The following is an 18,360-nucleotide window of genomic DNA, read 5'->3' on the forward strand; positions in this document are numbered from 1 at the left end:
ACATAGAAACGAAGTACTTGGAAGTTTTCATGAGAAATTTCAATAAATATTCATTATTTAATAAAACACAGGGAGTTTTAGATAATGTTTAAGTAATAAAATGCCATAGCAGAATAGGATTAAGAAGAAAGTCCCAATTCGAAGTTACATAGATCAGTGAGTGTATTGTGCACGCGGGCACTTTCGTGTGACGGAAGCCCTGTCGGTAAAGTTAAAAGTGTCTTTCCTTGGGCGATCGATGCTCACGCGGCGAAACGTCCCCCGGTAATAATGACACAAAGATGCCGGCCTACTCCCGTGGGGGTTCCGGTATCATGGGACCTCCAGGTGATTTCTCGGGACGGAAATCTTCTAAACCAAGGGCACGGTTCGTTAGCGCCATTGTGGCCGAGTCCAAATATTGTTGGATTCCTTTACGGACCTACAGGGAAGATTTCTGCCTTCCATGACGCCGTCATTGTGGAACTATTCTCGAGGATGACGACTTCATACGCGACAGCACAGGGCGGTCCAGAGTTTTTTTTTTCTCTTTCGACTTCCTCGAATGTCGATGGTCGTCAACTTGGAACACCCGAGTCTGGTCGTTTATCATTGGTTAACGTCAATGAGTGGAAAATAATTATTGGAATTTGAATTATAAATGTTTAATATTGATTTTCTTGGTTTGTATGTTATATTGTATGTATGATGTATTGTATACGAAAGGGCTGGTAGATAATTGATGAATTTATTACTTATTTTATTGTATTTTTGCGGTATTGTTTAAACATTACTACAATTAGTTTAATATATTTTTGACCGGCTAAGTAATGAATGCCTCTGGTTACCTTTTTATAATTTAATTATAAAATGCTAGAATTTAAATGAGTAAATTGTGGTTAAAATACTACCAACGCAGAAAGAAATTAAATATATATTATTCAATACAATTAATATTGTGGTCGCAATGTACATAATTTTGTAGTTTAATGGTTATTTAAGGTGATGCAAAAATAGATAATACTCTGGCGAATAGGAGTGTATTTAGTGAGGAGTAGGATGTTGGGATTAATGGTTTTGAGTTGATTCATAATTTTCATTTTTAAACAGGAGGAATGTCATTAATTTACAAAATTAAAGAATTGAGCCTCCTCTGGTGCACTTTGTATGTTAACTTAATTATTGCTGCAGTTAAATGAAATATTCATCCAAGATCACTGTACATCATTACATTATATAGCTACACTTCATTTGTACAGAAACACACTATCAATTATTGAAATACTATGATATAAAAGTAGGAAAAACGATTCACAATGTCTGAATTAATTCAGTCACCGTGAATGATGACTACATATAGCATTGACCACAGTGTATCCGAGTCAATGATTACATTACGTCGTTGCAAACGAATTAGAGAATAGCATTGATTACATTATACCGATTCCATGATACATTTATCTATGAAAACGGTAAACTACATCATTTCAATAAAACTAAATGTAAATTGTTAAAAAGACCAAACCATATAAATGATATATATGTATACACATAATTACCCTTTCAAATGCAACAACCTAATGCAACGTCTCCACTCGAGAGTAATCTCCAAGAGCAGCTCCCACATGTGTGCTTTCTTGAAAACAGACTCTTATTTTTACTCTTGATTATTTCGATCACAGCAATGAAACGATAATTCACCAAAGAGTTATCCAACTGAAGAATAAATCTCTCGAGTCGATCAAAATAATAACCGGACGCGGATTTCCTGCAGCCGCAGCATCCACAATCGCGTCGAAGCCAACAAAATATATATACCGACATTGAAATCAATTCTTACATTACGGTTGCACCAATGAAATCCATAATAAGAGAAGTAAATATTCAACTCCAGTTTCCATAAACTAGTTCATTAAAGTTCGTATTTGCATAAGAATGCGCAGGCCAGCAGTAACGGTCATCTCACTTTCGTTCCGCTGTGCAAAAGTGAATTCGGTGAAAGTATGCGGGACGACCCAACGCAATTTCAGTTGATCTTACGATCGTCGCTGCGATCGTTCGTATTGTTATCCTTGTCGAATTTGTCTAGCATGTCCAGTCGAAGGAAGGAGCCGACTATAGAGCGAGCAGTGGACGCGGCCCGGCCGATGCCGTCCTCCATCGAACTCGTGCCGCTGCTTTTTGAGATTTTAACAGGCTTCGTCTCCGCCCAAATGTTCACGGCGAATCTCAATTCTGCTACCAGCGCCTCCCATGGAGTGACCTGCAAGAACGCCGACGAAAAATGGTTTCGTGTCCGGGGCACCGCTTAATTAAATCAACGTCGTTTATTCCGCAGCGCGTTTTATACCGTCACAATGAACCCTTTTTCCCTTCGCTACCCTTTTCTCCTCTTTTCCCTCCTTTCTTTCCTTTCCGTTTTGTTTTAATATTTTTTTCATTATCGCTTGAAAGAATCACTATTCCCTTTTGGACTAGCCCGTTCCTTTCTTTCGCGGAATTACACGCGAGTGCTCTTCAATTCCGCCCTTCGCGGAGGGGGCGAAGTTTGCATGGAGTTCAGAATTACGCGAATCGCGGGTTTAATGGGTCCCGAACACGTAGACGTTCTTGTTCGTAGATGTTATTAAATATTTAGCATTCAGAAAATTAAACGCGCTATTTTTCTGCAGCCCGGAATGGCATCAGGTCGATTCGCGAACGCGCCGCGCAGCAATGTACTGAATTTTGAATGGTTTTTCCTGTGAAGGGAATCTAGTGCTCTTCCGCGTACCGGCGTACAAACTTTTGGAGCTTTCCTCGCATTTTAGGGAAATAAGCCTTTTATATTTTAAGAAAAAGTGTAATTTAGTATTTATATTTCATTTAAGTCGGTATTATATCTAACGGAATATATTTCAGTATAATTAGAAGTGAACTTTATAATTGTATTTTAAATACTGTTAGAATGTGGTATTTTAAAAAATTTAGAATACGAGTTAAAGTAGACTAATTGCAGTTTGCGTTTAACTTTCGATTATTTTCGCTTCACAGGAATAAAGAGCCTCTGAAAAGAACAACTCGACACTTCTTGTGTATTAACAATTAATGGACGGATTGGGTTTTCTCTATCTTTTTTAGCTTTCAAGTGTTTTTGATTAAATAAAAACTCGTCCACGGAAATATAAAACATGACCCATTGAAGAAAGTTATCGCGGGGAAACATGAATCTACGTGTTCAGTGCATTAAGAGCTAAAATATTTATCATTAAATGAAGTTTTTGTTCCTCAGAAACGGTCTCGAATGAAGGTATACTTTTTATATAATCTTTTAGTATTCTTTTTTTGATCGCAGGAAATATTCTTAAATAATATGATATACTCGATGATATATTTCTTCGATCGTTTAATGAATAAATTATGAAGAAAAATCCATCACACGATTCAAATGAAAGATTATGAGATGAGATAGGAGCCTATATAGGAATAAGTAATGGTGGCTCACCTTCTCCTCCACGGCGACCTTTCGCACGTTCCAGAGGAATTCGCAGATGGCGATGACAAACGAGCCCGAGCATCCGATTAGAAGGACCAAGAATACACCGCCGACGTTGGCCAACCCTAATTCACTCGAATTCGTCGTCTCCGTGTCTTTCGCCGCGCATAAACCACCCCCTCGTTCCTGCCACCACTTTTTCTTCAGGTCCTGCAGCACGCCTTTCTCTTGCAACTGTAATATCGCGGCGCTTATGGGCGTTCTGTACGGGGAGTCTGGAAAGTGACATTTAATTTAAGATTTCTATCATAGACTTTACCCTATCCGATTGGCAAAAATTCATTTCATTCTTTAGGATTATTGTAATATGACGAAAAGAGAGACTATGTTTTAATTAAGTCGATTTCAATGAAATGTAGCCTGTCTTTTGGCTGAAATTTTTGGTGTATGAAAATGAATTTTGTAAAAATGGTGTATGGAGATCAAAAAGGAGAAAATATAGGAAATGTTTTTTAATGCATTATGTATCTGTTGGAATTAAACATAGGCAATTTTGATAAAACTCATTCAATTTTTTTCGAGCACAATAATGATATTTAATTCCGTTGACAATGAATATTCAGAAATCGAAACAAAAATTTCGTGATGTGCATAAACGTCGCAAGAATGGACGCGTTAACGGTGTTTTATTACGTTATAAATGAATAATTTGAAATTACTGGCAGCTCTGATCATTACTATTGCACGCGTCTGCGTGAGTTATCGATTATCTCAAAACGTTACGCTATATATTAAATCATCAAATAATATACGAGTTAACCACAATTACAGACATTACGAGGAACGTTAATTGGCGTTTGTTAATTTATCGCATTGGTAATTGGTATCTGTCCATAATTTCATTAGCTTATCATAATGCAATAGGCGTGTTACAATGAGTCTACAATTATTTCCCCGCAAATTCAAATTGACGTAGTATCGATCATTATTCGAAATTATCGAAGTTGACAATTTTCTAATATTTACTTCGTGGCAAAGCAATTCCGTATCCTTTGTTATCAATGAGTCCTCCGACTTTGTCCAGTTCGCATTGCCGTTCCATCCTGTACTCGATCGTGGTTGACTCCATTAGGAACGCGTAATCGCGTTTTTTGAGTACACGTTCGACACCTTCCTCGTTGGTCTTCGTGAAGACGCTCGGCCTCGCTTCCAACATCGCCGCGTACATACGTTGATATGTTGAATAATTTGAATCCTTTGATCAAGATAAAATTACGTTTCATAATACTATCATAATTATTTTTAAATGAGAGTAGAAAGATTTGAAAAAACTGGAATCTTTATCTATTGCCAGAAAAACACGTTAAACAATCAACTAAAGATTGAATATATTTTGTTTGTTATTTCTGTCAAATGTCTCTGAGAATTTCAATAATATTAAAATTCTTAACGTTGGTTGATTAATCAAGGATCAGTATTGCACAGATGACTATGTCAATATGATAAATATTTATATATTACTGTTTATACTATACTAATTTTATATTATTTGATAATTCAATAAAGATCTGTTTATTCTTGAGGAAATATCTATGGAATATAGATCGTACCCTGAAAAAGCTAGATGTGGATCCACCAGAAACAGCGCCGTATTTTATTTTCGTCTGTTTCGCTAGATCTTCCACTCCTTTGATAGGAGTGTCCATTTTATCTACCGTGAGGAACGCAGCTAAGTTGGCGGTGTACGAGGATACCATAATCAACGTGAAGAACCACCACATGCCAGCCACCATTCGAATCGACGGTGCTCTTTAAGAAATAGGATTCACAACAGAATTAGTAACGCTTTATTGTTTTAACATTTTTCATCCGTTGAACGAGGAAAACAAATTAATTGGTCAGTATTGATTTTATTATTTAAAGAAATATTGCTTTAAAGTTTTTGGAGACATTTATAGTTTAGTAATGAAAAAAACAAAAAAAAAGGACTACAAACTCATAAGTAATTGTATTTAATAATATTATGATATCCTTAAAAACAACATCGTGTTCTCGTTTATCCCGTAACAAATTGCGCAGACCGTTTTAATCCAATTTTAATTACGCGTGCATTTACGATTCAAAGACTGACTAATTAACAGGTTAATAAACGCTGAAATTTGTATTGCCCGATAAAATACATTGTATAAGTTCATTACTTTATTTTTCCATTTCTCCATTTCTGTATTTTCCATTTTTGCAAAATCGGAATTTATATTTTATATTTAAGACAGTAGTATAATTTTTGATCTTGATTATCGACGTAACTTCGTGTGAAAAAATAGCATTGGTATTCAGTTGTTCAATACGAAAATATGACAAAAGATTTTTGCGTTCATAGACGAACGGATCGAGTAATTTATCAGGATTCTCGAATGCAAAAGCCGGCAGAAACGCCGCGCCGAGAGAAGCACGCATCGCGTTTTCCTAATTAAGCAGAAGCTAAAGGGCCGCATATGCAAATGACGGCTGTTTGCCGAGTATAGTTATACATACACGGATCTCCTCCCTCTATTTCGTATACAAGAGCACCCGGAAACCCGTAAACAGAAACAAAGGATATTTTTATGGGTCAACGGAACTTCAGGAGCAAATGAGTCGTGGTTGAACTATAGAAAATTCATAATCTGTTTCGGATAATAATTAATTTCTTAATAAACCAACTTTTATAACAAATTTCAAGGAAATTTCTGATAATTTTATGTAGATTCAGTTTACACTCTGCATTTCCATTTTTAGTCACTCCAACCTCTTCTTACTATTTTTTGTCCATTAGCTGAATTTTTTGAAGTACAAAAAGTATATTACCGCGGAAAAATATTATATCGGACTCCCTTACTCTACATACACTCCATAATCACGAAAAGAATAAAACGCCAACATTGAAATTATAAACTTACCAAAGAAATGTATCAAAAGCTATAAAAAAAAAGCGCAATAAGAAAAATATAAGAGAAACCTACAAAGAATGTTCAAACGTTCGCAGAACTTCGAACTGTAAGGTTCAACACGTACAGCTAACGTTACAAAAGAAAGCAAAAATATCAGCAGACAATTAAAACTTCTTCCCTGGTACTCGCATTTTACAAAGGCGCCGACCGAAGTGCGCAAAAGTGAATCGTTCCCTCGCGCTCCGCGGCACGTCTAGAATTTTATTTTCCACCCGGCGGACGCGCCACGAAAATAATTGTCTTCTCGCGTTTCAAACGGCCGCAACCCCCGGCGGAATTTAATTTAAATCCGCCTCGCCCCGTTCGCAGCGATTACCCGCGAAAGACCCGCGCACGCCTCGCGGGGGTGCACGGGGAATTTTACGGAAGCGGCGTATCGCCCGGAATAATTAGCCCGTCGCCACTTTATTCAGGCGCGGATCCGCGGCCGCGTGTGTGGAAGACAGCCCGTCTACCTTGAGGACGATCAGGCGCCCGTTAATTCAGGAAATTAACAATGATACCAATTTCGCGGCGTGACATCGAATGGGGTACACGGAAGACATCCAAATATTACTTGGATGCAAATCACGGCAATTTACGCCACGTCCGGGCAACATAAACAAGCGGCTGGAGGAAGCAGTTTGGAGGCTCGCTGCTGCTTGTCATACCCCGCCTACCAACTCCTCCGCCGCCCCGGGCCGCTCCTCCGTGTCGTCTTTAGTCGGTTCTTCGTCAGTATGTAGCGAGCAAACACGCGCGACGTTACGAGCGCAGAGTTAGCGCCGTGCCGGCGCTAATAAGTGGGAAGCCGCCTCAAATATGTCCGGCAAACAGCGGCTCGTTAAGCTTAATTGTCGTGAAAAAAAGAGGATCGCTGCAGGACGAAAAAAAGCGCCGCGTCTGCTTTTGGCACCGTCTCTGTAGGCTTTTCTACGAACGCTCCGCGATATTTTATTCTCTTAAGTAGAATAATGAGATCGGGGATGCCGACGGTGTGCACCCCACGGGGATTTTTATTTTTTCCCAGCCGGTCCGCCGTTTTTAGACGCGCCGTCGGATCGGCGGGTAGGGGGCGAAGTTAAGTGGATTCGCCGATATTCGGTGAAATGGCCGCTCTCTGTTGATACCGCCGTGAGAGTCATTGATCTTTGCTTTGCTTTTTGTGATGTTCTTTCGATTTTTTGAAGGTCGAAGATTAGGGATAAATTTTTTTTATCGAAATTGGTACAATAAAAAAGGGAGATTTCTGATGATACGCAGGTATTAGATATTATATTTATATACTTATCGCAGATGTTTAAGTCTATGATTTGTAATTTTGTTGGATGTAATCTTAACAAAATAAGAGCTAAATGTTGGAAACTTCAAAATTATCATTATTCCAGTAAAAATAGTTTCTTACTTTTTTTTGTAATGAAATTAAACGGTGTTTATCTTTTTTCCTTTCTTTGCTCAACTTTTAATTTTCGAATTCGGCATGCGAGCAATAATCATGTCAGAACTTCGATAGATTATTTATAATGCTTTATCGAAAGCTGGATAATCGTGATTTACTGAGCGTAAAGGGAATTTGGTTACCTCGAAGTGGTTAAAACGCTCGATTTAAGGGCCACGATTCCACAAGCAATGCAGGGTCGCAGTTGCACTGCGGTTTCCGTCCCTCAATTATCATGGGGCTTTGCACGGGCGTATGGCGGGTTGCGGCCACGTAGGTGCGCTGTTAGGTTCGCTGAAAACTTACTTGGGAAGTATATCGGAGCCCTGTTGCATGACAGAGCCGACGGTGAGCCACATCGAGTTATTTAAGTTGAAATTGTTTTCCAATTCCTCCGGATCCGGATTGCACGGGTGCGGATTGTCCCATTCGCCTGGAGCCATTCTGCAAAGAAGCGTGCAAAGTACTCAGTATAATGCATTTGTATATAGAACGTTCGTAACACATGGCTACTCGAAAATCGTCAGTTAAAAGCATTACACATATCTGATTTGAAATAAGAAATAAAGACAAGAAATTGGAAATTTTATGAACGGTTCAGATCAGATTATTTGAAAATCAATTGGAACATTTACAATGGAATTTCAGGTTTATATAATATTTTTCTAGATGCATAGAATTACAAACAAGAGTATTTGCACGTGAATGAAACATAATAAAATTCAATAGATAAGAGCATAGGCAACTTCGATATTTTACTTTCTTTTTCACTGGGTAAAATTATTGATTGGTTTACTAGCTATCTATTCAGTTGATTCTTTCATAAATTAGGTCTAAAAATTGGTTTACATCACGTTTGATGTATGTATACAAGTTTCGAAGGATTCATCCAACATAAATGCGCTTCTCCCGGTTTTAACAATTTAATGCTTGAAGCATGGTATTGGATAGCAGAATGTTCGTTCCGGGTACGTGGAAGTAATACAATTTTTCAACTTCTCTGGCTTACGTCACGTTGATTCTCTAGAGCTTATGCCGCAGAAAACTGGTCTATGTTGAAACTACTGGTAAATTTATTGCTAAAGTTTACGACATTATTCTGCGTTGAGTCGATCAGAAGAACGCATTGAAGCAATCTGTTTAGAATATTCTCGTTTAAGCAACTTTTAACGTCACTACCGGAAAGATATATCTACGTGAAACTTCAGAACGTTGCATAAATAACATTTAGTCCTCTTAAACATGAAAAATAATGAACAGCATTTAATTATATAGCAATAAGCTTCCTCGTTCTTCATTCTAAATACAAAAGATACAATAATCATTATTATCCGACACAAAACTCGAATTTTTTACTACAGAAAAGTAAATCGACTTGACTTCATTTAAATTGTCAAATATCTACATTTCCAATTATTTTTAATAGTGCAATGAATCTTGCGCAGAAGCCTATTTACCTATTGGACTTATATGTAATTTACCTTCATAAATATATTTTGTTTTGTTAGATATCAATGACATTTAACATGTAATACCTCTTTAAAAGAACAGTGAGCCATCTCTCTCCGATTTAACCCACATTCGAATTGACTGTTCGGTGCACAAGTTTTTAATGAAGAAAATGTAACGTCATCCCCTTAATGTGCAGATCGGAGGACATAAACGTAGCCATCGCATTAAACGGGGATGCATACCCGCGAGCGGTCACGTTATCGTAACTTCCTGATTCACCAGGATCAAGTGTTTAACTAGCTCGGGAAAGGAAGCTTCCCCCGGACGGGAACTTTCAGCTTACTTATTATTTTTCCTGCCGTCTTACCTAGCCTGGAGGAACAGCATTATCGAAACTGCTAAGAAAGCAGTCGCCATGTAAATCCAGACGTCGGTAGACAACGGCGACAGGAACGAGAAGAGGTCGGGCTCCTTCTCCTCGGGCTTGCCGAATAAAATGCTGATACCTGCCGCGGACACAACGGGATTCAGATAGCAACGTTTAAAGCGTAACACGCTGGAAAGAATTGGGCGTAACAACGGACGGGAAGATGGACGGCGTACCTAGATTCATGAACGGCATCGTGAAATCGACCGCGCTTTCACGCTCGTAGGTGATTGTTAGGTCGCAAATCGCGAGATCAGCATCCTGAAAACAAGATCTGCATCTGATTACGTTGAGTTTTGATTTAACGTTTAAACTACCGAGCAATTAGAGTGACTCGTATCCAAATTTTTCACATAAAGTAGATCAATACGTTTATTGGGATTCGAAGGATTTTCTGCATATTCTCATATATCCGCAAATATACGAATTTAATTGAGAATCTTTCGCAAAATCGCCTTCACAGTTTGAATACTTGCAAAATAACAATTACGAAGTGGGTCAATTTGACTCGTCCGGTAGTTTTAATGTTAAATGTTTGCGGATTATCAAATATTTCATGCTGTTAATTTTGACCGTTAGTGGAGTGAACGTGACGTTGAAATGAAAATATTAAATTTTGAGAATCAATTGGAATTGAAATTTTAGTTGACTACATCGAATGTGGTTATTACTATTTGTTGGAGTGCAGTAACGTACGTTAGGTAGACTGTTTACTTTGTACGTTTTTAGCTTCTCTCAATTGAGAATTAGCGGTAATAAGTGTCGTTATGATTAGACGCTGAATCAAAAGTCCGACTGGAATAGAGTAATTAAAAGCTAATTAAATTCCTGTACATTTGGAAGGGTAATGATAGTGGTTGACATTGGTTAAACAACTCGTTTAATTAAATTCCGTTTGGTTTTGAACGTGGTACGTACGCGATCCAGTAAACGTCTGATAAGACCGTTCCATTGTTTTGTTTCTGGATTGTATGTACCGTAGTTCCCGTCAGGTACTAATTCAAATTCGTATTTAAAATTCAACAGCTTGGCAATTTCGTCGATTAGATCGATACAGAAGCCCTCGTAACGAGTTTGATCGATCAGGATACCTCGAGTTGCGCTGTCTGTGACTTCCATTGTGTATGGTGAACCCTGATGAATAACGCCAAGTTATTTTATTCTATAACTATTGATAGTTCATAAAACATTACAAGCATAAAGAAACTTTTAATTTCTGTAAAATATGGTAGCTGTGAATGTTACTTTATCAAAATATTGAAATCGATTGTTAAACAGATATATATTAAATAGCAAAAAGAAAGAATTTCACATTGAAACTCAATGACATACGATGTTAATTATAAGTATTGATTTAATAGTTACTTAAAGTCTAAATATTCACCACTACTGTGGAACAATGTACTCTAGGAGTGTAATAATACTTTCTGCATTAAATTGCTTGCATGTTAATATTAGAAATGTAATATTTGTAGAATGCATTACTCAAATACGTCAAATGTAAATTGAAACTTTAACTGTAACTATTAGAAACACATACCACTTTGGTACTGATTATGAACTTCTTCTGTTCGATAGATTTGTATAAATATTTTTCGCGATCTTCTTCAGAGCCAATCCTATGAAGCCCATCTGGATCCCAATATCCGGTTTGAACGCTATTTTCTTGCCTCACGTCCATGGTGCGAACGTTGAAATATGTGCGACGTCCATTTTCGTCGAACTTTATCGGACCAGTCATTTTACCATGCTTCGACAACTGTAGAAATTACGAGCCATTGTACTTTATTCTATTACAATTTCTATTCGCCAGCATAATATGTAATTTACCGAATGAAACGTGCAAATGTGACACAGTGTATAACTATAACATTATTATGCGTGTTGCAGTATGCATCGCGAATATTATAATACATTGTACTGTATATATGAACATTATTACATATTATATTATACGAAATCCTAAATGCAAACTTTGTAGTGAATTAGTATTTTAAATCAATATATATATAAAAAAAAGCAGACAAACTATTGTGAAAAAATTCATGAATTCTGTGATTTTATTTTTAAATCGTTTCATTTTAGTATGCAGATGTTAATTAAAGGTGTAAATGTATCGAATAAAATGTAATGTTAAAGATTCCAGTTTTATTATTGCTCAAAGTTTATTCTCCGCTGAATCGCATGTAGTCGGTAACTTTCGTCACGCGCAGCTTACGAAGTTGTTAAGCTCGCGCTTCCCAAGTCCGGAGAAAAGTCAATGGGGCTTTACCTCGCGCATAAGGTTGGTAATGTTGGGACCTGCGTTGTATTTCGCTATATCTTCACAAGAGAGCGGTACTGGGTCAATAGTTACAGGCTCCTCGCAGTCCTTGTTCCTCGCGTTCAGGGCTTCCAGCGCGTTGTAAAACAGGAACACAGAATCGTAAAGGACAGCTGATTCCACCTACGCAGACGGAACTTTATGAATTTACAAGTAAAACCGAAGCAAAATCTCTTCTGCCATTATTGTACTCTTCAGTACCATTTATCATGATTCATACAATATAAATTCTGTGTAGTCCATTAATACAATAATATCAAAAGTATTTTCTTATATCAACTTTCAAATAAACAATTTAATTTACCAATAAAATGATTTTGGGAAAATGAAATTCGAAATTCGGTCTGGTGCATATTCCGCTGAACACAACTTGGGAATCTTGTCTGACTAGCGCACACTTTCTCTACTTATCCGTAAGTTGTCTACACAATCCAAAAACGTCTATTTTTCGTGGCAGCAACTTAAACCCTGCTTTAATCATTATTTCACAATATCGAGTATTATTTAACAAACGATCTTCAAATGAACTTCATTAAAAATCATACAAAAATCACAATTCTAATAAGAAAATTCGACGAATTCATTGAAACGTCAAAAGGAAGCAGCAGCACAGGCAACCTTTAGACAAGCCTAGTCCCCGAAAATCGAGCTTCCACGCCGGTAGAGGCGTTGCTGCACCGAGAAATGAAACATTAAGCCGGTCCAACCTTGCAAAATTATAAAACAAGAGGTTTAATCGTTTCACTGGGGGGGGGGTAGGGGTTGCGTTTGTAAATAGGCGGGAAGAAAGGCGAACGGGGTTGGGGTGTTTTTGCGCTCTCCATTCGGCGCGTGTGTCCGCGATACAAAGGGAATCGGCGGAGGCTAATGAAACGAAAATTAAGGCAGCCCGTCAGCTGCTCATAAGTGCTGTGTCGTCGGTGGATTTCCAAGGGAAAAACAGGGAGGGGAGGAGGACGCTCATTGCATCCTCGGAACACAGCCGCGGTGCTCCATTATGCCACGGGGTTAATGAAGAAATTACCCCGAACGGCTGAAGCGGCCGCGCATTTAGACAATTCTTCCGCGACTGACGCCGTAAACGACTTTATTATGCATGCGGCGAAAAAAAGGGTCATGATTAAAACACACTGACGCGGAAACGCCGCGCTGTCGCGGGACAATGCCGCGCGCGGCGCGGCGAAATCGGTCGAGGGCGGAGAGAAGAAGAGCGAACTCGAGCGGCGGGGGTGGGCGCGCAGAATGCGGCGCCGGGGAATCGTTTCAGCACCATCTTCCTGATGTCCTTTCGTTTTAAGGTTTCCATAAAAAGCTATGAAGGCCCGAATTTATCAATTCACCGAGCTCCGTCAACCGTGACCCCATGTTTGGGGTGAGTTTATACGAAAGGAGATTCTTATGCAGTTTGGTTTAGGGTTTCGGTTTAGTGCACAGACATGCAGATAAATTGAATCTAATACAACATTTGGGATTAATGTGGGTGACGTTAATGTAATATGCTCAAGTTTCGATTTAAGGAGAATTTTTGTAGGAGAAATAAATTGCTGAAGATCCTTTACGATGAAATTTATAAATATTCTTTTTCTTATGAAATAGATCATTCTTCTGTGTATAACGAGCTTATATTATCAAAATTTGGATTTTCATAAAGAATCCCTGGAACGTTGTATTGATTTCGGAATAATTTTCGTGAATTCTACGTTTGAAAAATAATCTTTATTCCACAAATTCGAATCATTAAACAGGGTGAATACTTTTAGTACCTTTAATCGTATCCGCTTAATGGTTAAAGTGTAAAACCAAAAGGGGAAGGAAGCACGAGAAAGAATTGGAACAGCGAAATCGATTTCCTTGTCCGATGAATATTTAACTCTCGAATTCGTTTGAATTCATATCCAGAAAAAATAGGGCCAATTAAAGTCTCATTGTAATTACCCAATTAATTCCGTCCACGTCATTCTCTCTCACGCTGAGCCCGGTGATGTTGGCCATGGTGTGATTCCGTACTTTCGACAAGGGCAGCTTCGTGGAGTCCTGTGGGTGAGACGAAAAAGGAATTATTTTAAAAAGTGTCGATCGCCGGCCGCAACCCGGTTGCCATCTGGCAACGGCGCCAAGGATGCTCGAACCGTTTCATTCATCATTAACTTATTTCTGATCATCGAATTAAACGCGATCCGCGAAAAACCAATTTGTCGTTGTAAGATCAAATAGATGTAAGATAAAATATCGCAGCTGCGATTCTTTTCGGAGGATAGAGATATAAAGTACTCTTATTCTACTTTTTGTGTAACGGAGAACCTTCGTTGACGGACAAACTTCCAAAAAATCGACGCTGCGGTATTTTCTTGCAAACCGTTCGTGTGTATTTCATCTAAAATACACAAAAGCTTTTTTTTTAATTTTATTGAAAAATCTTTTATTCCATTTCTATTTCTTTTTACTTTTATTTCATTTGTATTCTTCAAGTTTTTTTTTCACTGTGTACGAAAAGTGGAGAAGAGTCATTGCTTATTCTGGGGCAAATCTTATCGTGTATAGAGGACTTAATTCCTTGTCCTATATCATGTTTGACTAGTGATGAAAACTTTAAACTAAATTTGACAAATGTACGTCATTACACTCGCTTGAGTTACAATTACACGTTATTTTTCTATCATTAATTGTTAATTATTGGAGTAAACGTAGGCATTGATACTTATTCTATGTAAGTATTTGATTATTTTAATACTGTTCTCTTCCTAATAAATTATTAATGATAAAGTAGCTTTATACAGCGCAGTTGTGAAAGAAATTATAGAACCGGGGGTTAATACGCGTTCAAGATAGACCAATTATGTTCGCGGCGGAATGCGGAAAAGGCGGACGGGTAGCGCTTGAAACGACGTTTCCTGTTGTCTCGACGCAACAACCGCGGAAATAACTTCGAAACTCGCACAACCAGAAGGTAACGATAAGGAACACATTTGCAAATGGAAACGAGACGTATCATAGAACTTCGCTTGGTCCCATGGATGAATGTGCTTCTTTCCAGCTTTCTTCAACCTCAGTTCGAAGTATCGAGAAACTCTCTGCGACCCCTACCGTCTCTGTTTCCATCGGAATCTTGGGATTCTCTTGGAACCGTAGCCACGCGTCAACCCCTTGCACTGTAATATCGAGTTAAACTTTCGACAAAGATTTCCAGTCGAATGAAACGAACATGGATATTATAAATTCCTTTTCGGTTGAAACGAAACACCATTTTTCTGTTATCCCCAAGTTGTAACCTGCACATCGAATGTAGATATAGAATAAAACTGAAAATTCTGTTTCCAGAAATCTCTGGCTAGAGCTCAGAAATGAAAGATTGAAAGTATCAATTTGCTTGACATAATACTGAGTTTATAAAAACCCTCACATTTTCAACTAACTTAAATTGATGGAAATTGAAAGAAAAATTCCGTTTTGGTACCACGCAAATTTAATCGGTGTATATAAAAATTGGATGAAGTTCAATCGTGTATTGGCTATTATATTCGTCAACGTTCTGCCATTGTTGATCGTTCAGTGTCCATATATTTACAATATCCACATTGACAAGAGAAGATGAGAAGACTTATCGGCCGAACGAATATTTTGTAATATCATATTGCTTTTCGCAATGAAGACCTATTCGTCGCGTGTAAAGGCTGATCGGCGAGCAGTAGAGGGTTTTTAAGGTTATCTAAGTCGCGGCATCGGGTCGCTGTGAACGGTGACATTGACGTGGGTCCGCCCCATGTCTCACCTTGACTCGCGAGCCGAGTGGCAGCGTTCAACGAGGCGCCTTCCACGAATTTCTCGACAGCCGAGACAAATATAGGTGCATCGTGGAATTTCTCACGAATTCTTCGGGTTGCGCCACCTTCCACGCCCACCTCACCGTGTACACAGGCGAATTTCGTTATTTGCGAACCGGCAGAGGGGCGTTCAAACAACTCCATCCGGACTACCGCCGCCGATCAAAGAGCTTTCTCAGCCGAGAGGTACAGTGTGACAGTTTTCGAAAGGAGTGAGCGAGCGTAGAGATTTCGGAAACTGCGTGAACCAACGAGAAGGTAAGCAAATGATATCCGTCGTTTTTTTTCTAAAGTAAATGTTTACACCGTAGAGCACCGACGTTAGGTACAGGTGAGAACGAGAGCAAAGGGGGGAGAGGGAGAGGGAGAGAGAGAAGAAATGTTGCGTTCGATATTATAGAAAAGGAACAATAAAATTACTGATGAGAAACTTTGGCTGGGTATACAAATGTAAATGGTTTCAGGATCAATTGACAGGAGGAGGAAATGATTGATGACGTTAAAACGCGAATGAAATATTTATGGCACTGCAACAAATTAATTAATATTAATTGGCGGTTATTACTGATATGAGCAAGCCGAAATATGCTTTAATTAGTAGCAGTTTGTTTATCACTCAATTGCACAATAATGATTAAATTAGTGTGTTATATCATATTAACAGTTAACGAGTCACAAAAAGTATCAGTTTAATTTTTCTTCTGAGTTTTCTTCGATTGACAGATGGTCAAGATCAAATATACTTTTTTCAATAGTTCTCCGAATAGTGCTTCTGTTAAAGATTCACTATGGAAATGATAACAATTTTTCATGTTTGATAAATATTTCTATTTGTATATACCACTCTAATATCAACAAAAATAATATCATTTAAAAAATAAAAATATCCAGTAGCTTTTTGTAACAAAAGCGGAAGCAAATTTTCAAACGCAAGCCGAAAGTGGGATTTATCGATGCGATCGTTAAAGTGTTAATTGCCTCGTCCGTCAACCCGCCAATAAGCAATTTCGGAAGCTAATTTGGAAGGAGCGTGTTCTGCTGATGGCTTTTCAATAAACGAATCGTTACCGTCATTTTAACTAGCATTGTCCCTGCGCGATAAAGGAGACGCTTCGACGTCGCACAGGTATGCCTATTGTTTCGCTTCTCTCTTTTCCTTTTTCCCCTTTTTTTTCGTGGGAAAAAAGAAGAAAAAGCTATACAGCCCGCGCGAAGACCCTCAACGCACCGCGAGCGTCGTTATTTATGGAGGCATTGTTACGTGTTCGTTGGTAATGCGTCATAAAAAGTGGATTCCGGAGGGGGGGTGGCGATGGCCGGGGGTTGTGTTCGGAGTCCGAACATCGGACCGCACAACGTTAGCCAGCGTATCGTTGAAAACAATTACTTGCCGCAATTTATGGGACCGTTTAGTAAAAAGCCTGGCAATTCTAACGGCTAATGCAGTTGCCATGGTGTGGTGAACCCGACCGCTGCTCGACTTATTAATGAGAATATGCTTCGAATACCGTAACGAATGTAATTATTTAATCGATCAAGCTTGATTTCGTTTTCTCAATTTCTGATAAATACTTTTCCTTTGATGTCGATCGGGATAAATGTGGGTTACAATTCATTTAACGCGTATCATTTTAACAAGTAATATCGGTAAAAGGATCTCGATATTTCAACATGTTTTTGTACTGAATAGATGAAATTGTTATTTTTATGTAAATCATCAGTAAAGTATGGATTCGCTGTAGAATGCGAACGTGATCGGGGGTTTGGTTGATATATTGATATTATATGCAGTTTGATTTGGTTCGAGAAATATTTACGATTTATACGGTTACTGAATAGGAGTCGCCAATTTATCGAACAATTCCTATCGTTCTCGAGTTACCGAAGAATCACGTGTATAAATTTTGGAAGGAATTGAAAATTACAGAGTGACGTCGAATAAAAATCACAATCGTGATAAAATACCACGGGAAAATGAATGTACTCGGCGAAATCCGCGTTTGCCCGACGCGAACGTAAACTCGTAAAACGCTTTTCCGGCATCAATCTCGTAAATAACCCAGCGTTGCCTAAACTTTGTTGCTTTCAACGCGGGATCTACATTAAACGGAGGCGGGCAAATTTCCCGAAATAAGCCCCCACGTTATGGAAAAGCGGGTCCGTGAAACCTGTGAAATCTACTTCGACTTGCGCCGCGGTAACAAACTGGAAGCGAACAAAATGGCGAACGTTACGTTGCCCGTTTTATTAATTCTTCGCAGACAAACGTGCCCCGGCATTTCGCATCCCATTTTATGAATTAATTTTCGTCGAATATTTTACTAATAATTGTAACGAAATTTACCGGATGTAATTTTTGGGGAAATATTGATATCCATCGTAATTATTCTTGACACGGGATAAATGATACTGAAGATTTTCGATTAAGCGGAGAACTAGTTGCAACGATGTTATCCATCATTCATAATTTATGTAT

General features: G+C 38.4%; 1 protein-coding gene across 3 annotated transcripts in view; it reads right to left on the bottom strand.

Moving 5' to 3' along the window:
* Window positions 1–758: 758 nt before the first annotated feature.
* LOC116429154 (glutamate receptor ionotropic, kainate 2) overlaps window positions 759–18,360 on the bottom strand; it is a 126,575-nt gene continuing 108,973 nt past the window's right edge. For all 3 annotated transcript variants that reach the window (XM_076374513.1, XM_076374514.1, XM_076374512.1), the window contains 11 exons: window positions 13,999–14,097; window positions 12,013–12,186; window positions 11,281–11,499; window positions 10,659–10,874; window positions 9,917–10,001; window positions 9,681–9,819; window positions 8,168–8,305; window positions 5,065–5,263; window positions 4,481–4,709; window positions 3,464–3,729; window positions 759–2,242 (listed from right to left, as the gene is read on the bottom strand). In XM_076374513.1, coding sequence (XP_076230628.1) covers window positions 2,006–2,242; window positions 3,464–3,729; window positions 4,481–4,709; window positions 5,065–5,263; window positions 8,168–8,305; window positions 9,681–9,819; window positions 9,917–10,001; window positions 10,659–10,874; window positions 11,281–11,499; window positions 12,013–12,186; window positions 13,999–14,097 — 2,001 coding nt within the window. In that variant the 3' untranslated portion in view covers window positions 759–2,005. The remainder of the gene's footprint in view (window positions 2,243–3,463; window positions 3,730–4,480; window positions 4,710–5,064; window positions 5,264–8,167; window positions 8,306–9,680; window positions 9,820–9,916; window positions 10,002–10,658; window positions 10,875–11,280; window positions 11,500–12,012; window positions 12,187–13,998; window positions 14,098–18,360) is intronic.

Source organism: Nomia melanderi, chromosome 2, assembly GCF_051020985.1.
Source record: "Nomia melanderi isolate GNS246 chromosome 2, iyNomMela1, whole genome shotgun sequence".
NCBI classification, from domain to species: Eukaryota; Metazoa; Arthropoda; class Insecta; order Hymenoptera; family Halictidae; genus Nomia; species Nomia melanderi.